Below are 6,129 nucleotides of genomic sequence, written 5' to 3' on the forward strand. Positions count from 1 at the left end.
GTGCCAATGGGATCCCCCACTCCTGACCGTCCCCTGTCCTCTGAGCCTATGCTCATCCAGGCTTTTTGTTCTTTTTGGGAGGAGGAGACCTTTGGACTACCCGCATGGTCAGGAAGAAGGCAGCAGCCACTGGGGAGGAGGTCCGTGCTGGGCTCTTTACCGTCACACACACAGCTCATCCCCACCTGCACATGTCCTTGCACAGGCCACCCACCAGGACTGCCACTCCCTGCTCTGCCACAGCCAAATCCCAGCTGGAGGCCCAGGTCTGGATGCACCCCTCCAGTGACTCCTGCTCCCACCTCCTCCCCATGGCCCACTTGTACCAGAAAAGCTCTAAACTTCTTTGGGGGGAATTCCCTCGTGGCCCCGTGGTTAAGACTCTGCGCTCCCAATGCAGGGGGCCCAGGTTCGATCCCTAGTCAGGGAACTAGATCCCACATGCATGCTGCAGCTAAGAGTTTGCATGCCACAACTAAGGAGCCAGCGAGCTGCAATTAAGGAGCCCGCCTGCCTCAACTAAGACCCGGTGCAACCAAATAAATAAATTAATTAACAGTAATAAATAAATAAACTTATTTGGGAAACAGAGGAAATCTGGTGTTCCCTGAGCAAAGAGGGAGCGCCCTGAGCAGGGGCTGAGGCTACCCCATCCCACCCCTTCCTGGGGCCTCACACAGGGGGAAGTGGGGGCTACAGACAGGATCTACTGAGAGGGTCAGGAGTATTAAAAATCCAGAGGTAAGACCTCTCTCGAGATCAGAGAGAGAATGAACAGGGAGATAGGGAAAGAGAAAGACACAGCAACAGAGACCAAAAGACAAAGACACGGAGAATTAGGCAGAGAAAACAAGCAGAAATAGACAAGAGATAGACCAAGTGACAGAGGCACGGGAATGAAGAGGTAGGGACGGCGAGAGGATGTAATTTAGTAGCTCAAAGAACAAACTCTAGAGCCAAAGTTTGAGAAACATTAGGCAGACAGAGACAGAGGATACAAAATAGGTGTTTTTTAATTGAACATTTTTATAAAAAGGAGCGGGAATATGAAGGGGACCATGGGCTAAGCCCGGGCCCGCGGCGTCTGTAGTAAGGGTACTCCTCCTCCCCGTCTGTCCCACCGACCGTCCTCTCCTCCGGGTCTGGCATCCCTGTGCGCATGCGCGAAAGCAGGAGGGAGGGTGTGTGCAGCAGGGACCCCGAGTGCGCAGGCGCGGAGTGGGCGGTCCAGGGACGCTGGGGCTCAGGCCCGGGGCCTGGCGGGCGTGCAGTGGTGCGGCTCGTGCGAGGGTGCGAATCCTGGGCGGCAGATGCAGCGGAACGAGCCATCCGTGTTGACGCAGCGCGCGTTGATGCAGAGCTGGGCGGCCGCCTCGGCCTCGTCACACTCGTTGATGTCTGGGGATGGGGGGGATACCAGGAGCGCTGTTCAGAGCTGGGGACCCAGGAGCCCACGTCCCTGGCCCCTGAGGCTCCTGGTGCAGAGGGGTGTGGATGCTGAGCCTCCTGCTGGAGTGGAATCCAGCCACTATCACCTGTTGGCTGTGTGAGCCTGGGCAGGTAACTTAACCTCTCTGTGCCTCAGCTTTGTGTTCTGTGAGATGAGTGTGGTAGCCCCTAGGACACTAGGTTTTTGTTAGAAAAACAATACTAATGGTGATATCAACAACAATAAGTGCTTACTCTGTGCCAGACATTGTTTTAAGTATATTACATGTATTAACTTTATCCTCCCAATAACCCTGTGAGGTAGGTAATGTGCAAACTTAGGCCTAGCATGGGGAAGCCCCTTACCCCATGTCACACAAAAAGCCCACACTCTGCCCAGGGGGGTTCGCAGACCAGCTCACAAAGACCCTGAGTGCCCAGCCACCTGCTATTTCTTGGCTGTGAGACTTTGAGGAACTCAGTTCTCTTCTCTGAGCTTTACACATAGGCCTCACTGTCATTGTAAATCGATGTTCACGACTCTATGAAATGGGTTCTACGACTATACTCATTTTTCAGGTAAGAAAACCTGAGCAAGGGACAGTGACCTGCCCGGGATCACACAGCAAGCTGCTGGACTGAGCCTGAGGTCTATCCAACTCCCCCAGAGTCCCTGATTGTAAACACTCTGCTTTACTACTGTCTAAACTAGGCAGACATAATTCCTATTCGATGGGAAGACTGAAAGCTCTTCAAAGAGGTCAAGCAAACTGCCCAAGGTAGCCCTGGGAGTTCTTAGAAATCACGCCTGCAGGATCCTATCCTTCCATCCTGCTTCAAGCTCAGCCACAGTGCTGTGGTCAAGCTCCACTTTCCTCCCAGCCTGACCTGTCCTTCAGGCAAGCCCCATCCCTGAGCAAAAATTACTTTCTGCTCCCCACCGGGGCTGGCCGGTCTCCTTGACGTCTCTGATTACCCACCCCTAGTAAAGGCTTCCACCCTCTCTTGTACCCCACCTCCGTGCTGGCCCGGGCCCACCCCTCACCGACGCAGGCCATGCGGGTCATGTCCAGGCGGTAGCCGTCGAAGCAGTCGCAGGTGAAGCCCTCGGGGACACGCACACATCGGCCGTGGGCGCAGCCGTCCAGGATCCCGCACTCCTCCGCCTCCAGCCCTTCGTAGGGCCCAGCCTGGGCGCCTGCGGAGAGTGCGGGGACTCCGGGGTTCGGGTGGGGCCGCGCCCCAGGTTCGGTGGGTCCCCTTCTAAAACTGCCCATCCCGCTCCAGGACTCTGGGGGGCGCTGTGAGGCCAGGATGTTTACGTCGCTCTGCTCTCTCTAGCTTTCCTTCTGTCCTCGTCGCTTTCTAGGTAGGTCTACAGGGATGTCTCTGTTCCTCTTCATCCCTGCTCTCTGTCGCTGTCTCCGACAGTATCTCTGTTTTCCCATCTCTCTGAGCCTGTCTCTCCCACGGCTTCTCTTCGTTTCTGTCTCTGTCTCTCCTCCTCCCCCTCCTTTCCTCCCTTCCCCATCTCCATCTCTCTGCACACCTGGCTTCTCATCTCAGTCCCCATCACTCGGGCCGCAGAACTCACCAGCATAGCTTCCACCTTCAGGCGACTCCTCAGGCTCTGGGACGGAGCCACGGGTGTCGCGGGACCGATAGCGCCAGCGGGAGCCCGGGCCGGGTGGAGCAGGAGCCTCGGATTCACCGTAGGGGCCACCATCGTCCTCAAAGTCCGGCATGTCGAAGGGTGGCGTCCCGTAGGGGGCCTCCCGGCGCGCGAAGGGCCCGGGTGGAGGTGGGTAGGGGTCATAGGGTAGGACGGGTGGCAGGTACAACTCAGGCCCGTACGGAAGGCCCTGGTAAGGTGAACTTAGGTCTGGGCCATACTCGTAGGGGAGTCCAAAGCCACCTGGCCGCGGGGGTCCATATGCGGGGGGGCGCAGCACATTGCACAGGGCCTCAAAGTCATCTGCGAACAGGAGCCAAGCCTAACAATCAGCCCTGGCTTCCTCGGCACCCATCATTCACGTCCCCCCTCGGGGAGAAGAAGCCCGAAGGAGAGGGTGGGGAGGGCCGTGGGCTGAGGCATTAGAGGGGCTTCAAAGGAGGAGACTGGGATTGCAGGCTTGGGATCAGGGGTTCTGGAGCCAGCCAGGATTTCCAGGGCACTGGGAAAAGGAGTACTGAGGACTGCAGCTAGAAATCAGGGTCCAAGTTCTGGAATTTGGGGGCCCAGGAGATCTGGGGCTAGGAGCCTACAAAAATGGGATGGACGTGTTTTAGGGACCAGGACTGGGAAGTACCAGGGGCCTGGCGGGTCAGGATGCATGGGAGGGGATCTGAACCAGGGGACCTGGAAGTCAGAGGAGCAAGGGCCTAGGACCGGCACTGGTTTCCCAAGGGCTGAGAATTGGGAGACTCAGGGCTTTTTAGAGCCAAGGCATGGAGATCTCTGGAGCTGTGTGTTGGCTTCTTAGGAACCTGGATGTGGGTATCCAAGCCACTGGGACTTGGAGGTTTGCGAGCTATGACCAGAGTCTGTGAGCCAGGATGGCAGGATCTGAGCAACTGGTATTGGAGGTCTAAAGGTCCAGGATTTGGGGGAGGGGTCTCATGGGCTGTCTTGGGCTTCTAGAGACCAGGAGTTGAAGGTCTGAGAGATCAGACCTTAGGACCTTTTGGGCCTGCAACTATGAGACCTGCTGAGTCAGGCCTTGGGGTTTCTGTGGTTGAGGCTTGGAGGTCTTTGGGTTATGACTTGGGGTCTAAGATTTAGGAATGCACTGGGACATAGGGGTCTGAGGGACCAAGTTTTGGGAGACCTTGGGGTCTAAGACTAGGAGTCTGAGGACCTGGATTTGGAGCCTGAGGGGCAGAGTCTCGGAGTGTGGCCCAGGCAGGTGGCAGTACCTGAGTCCTGCGCTGGGCAGAGGGCACAGTCCATGCCCCAGGCTTCGCCATAGAGGCAGCAGCACTCTGTGTAGGTGGCCTGGCGATCCAGCCGAGGGCGACTGCACACGAGGTCAGCCCCCACTTCCTGCCAGCACACTCCCAGATTGTCGTCTGAGGGTAGAGACAGCATGCATCAAGGTGGGAAGACACTCAATTCCTCCCAAATGCTCAATCTCCTCCCTACTGGAGCAGCCCAGCCATCCTCTGCCTGTCACCAAATCCTTCTCAGCAGCTGTGATCTGACTCCCAGAAGTCCTCTGAGGTAGCTCCAGATGAGTATGGGGCTTGGTCTGGCACAAGGCTATCATATAGGAGGGTGATAGGGTCTGAGAGGAGGATTCTATCCAAGACTGGCTGCTGCAGGGCTCTGTGACCCCAGGGCAGTTGCTTTTCCCCTCTGAGCATTGTTGAATAAAGTCTCAGGATGTGGGAGGACGTTGTAGGAAAAGGAATTGGGAGAAGAGACTTTGGGTCAGTGGGCAAAAAGAGAGAGAGGACCCAAAGAAATAAACACAAACACATCGAAAGAGTCAGAGACTCAAAGAAACACAGGAAAGCAAAGATGCAGAGAGAAACAGACCTAAAAGCAAAGACAGAGGCAGAGAGTGTCAGAAATTCAGAGAAAGGCCTAAAGACAGAAACCCACAGGGGGGTGCAAAGAGACAGAGACCCACAGGGAAATAACAGAAAGCACACTTTTAGCACTTAGTAAGACCAGGTCCCATTCTGTTCTTAAAAATAAAATTCCTCAGAGCCACCCTATAAAGTAGGGGCTATTGCCAATCCATCCAGTGTGCAGAAAGGAAGTTGGGGTCCAAGAGGCGATAAGGAACGTGCACGTGTACACAGGGCCAGTTGAGTGGCAGGGAGCCTCCTCTACGACCTTCGCCTTTAACCAGGCCCGCTGGCCTCTTGTTCCGAGAGTCAAACACCGAGACCGGAAGCTAAATGGGGCGTGAAGGGGCGTGGCCCGGGTGCGGGCGGGGGCTGAGTGGGGGTAATGAGGGGCTGGACTGCGTGGGAGAGACCGGGGCGGGGCTAACCGGCGGGGCGGGGCGGGGGGAGGGGTTACCGAGGCTCTGGCTCTCGTTGGAGACGCAGCGGCGCCCCGAGCCGTCCAGCACAAGTGGGGGCTCGCACGTGCAGTGATAAGAGCCTATGGTATTGACGCAGCGGCCGCCCTCACAGGCTGGCTCCTCGTCCGCGCACTCGTCGTTATCTATGGAGGCATGGAGGAAGTGATCAAGAAGCAGCCCTCTCCCCTTTCCCATTTCCCCGATGCATTGACGGTGGGATAGACGGAGTCTAGACTCCAGGAAGGACTTCCTGCTGGTGGTGGCCACATTCCAGAGAGGAGCTGGGGTGGCCAAGGGTTGGGGAGAGTCCCAGGCGGGGGTGTGAGTGCCGGTGGAGGTGGGGTTCCTACCGATGCACTCCAGGCGCTGGGCATGATAGTAGTAGCCATTGCTGCAATAACATGAGTAGCCTGGGGCCGTGTTCACGCACACGCCGCTCTTGCACACCTGGTCTCGGAAGAGCTGGCACTCGTCCACGTCTGCGGGAAGGATGGTCAGAGGCACACCCCCCCATCAAGAGAGACGGGGGGGATGGGGGGGAGGCAGGCCAGGTTGTGGGGTGGGCTGGATTGGGGGGGGTGTAGCTGCGGGGCGTGATCAGGGAAGAGAAAGACAGAGATGGCAAGAGAGACCCAGGGGGGGAGATACAGGGGATGGGGGTGGGAGG

General features: G+C 57.2%; 1 protein-coding gene across 4 annotated transcripts in view; it reads right to left on the minus strand.

The window, feature by feature from the left end:
- Nucleotides 1-996: 996 nt before the first annotated feature.
- Nucleotides 997-6,129, minus strand: part of LTBP4 (latent transforming growth factor beta binding protein 4) — a 27,086-nt gene continuing 21,953 nt past the window's right edge. For all 4 annotated transcript variants that reach the window (XM_055078982.1, XM_007128095.4, XM_028477862.2 and 1 more), the window contains 6 exons: nt 5,813-5,941; nt 5,459-5,605; nt 4,345-4,497; nt 3,023-3,403; nt 2,474-2,626; nt 997-1,398 (listed from right to left, as the gene is read on the minus strand). In XM_055078982.1, coding sequence (XP_054934957.1) covers nt 1,244-1,398; nt 2,474-2,626; nt 3,023-3,403; nt 4,345-4,497; nt 5,459-5,605; nt 5,813-5,941 — 1,118 coding nt within the window. In that variant the 3' untranslated portion in view covers nt 997-1,243. The remainder of the gene's footprint in view (nt 1,399-2,473; nt 2,627-3,022; nt 3,404-4,344; nt 4,498-5,458; nt 5,606-5,812; nt 5,942-6,129) is intronic.

Source organism: Physeter macrocephalus, chromosome 17 (assembly GCF_002837175.3).
Source record: "Physeter macrocephalus isolate SW-GA chromosome 17, ASM283717v5, whole genome shotgun sequence".
In the NCBI taxonomy this organism is placed as follows: domain Eukaryota; kingdom Metazoa; phylum Chordata; class Mammalia; order Artiodactyla; family Physeteridae; genus Physeter; species Physeter macrocephalus.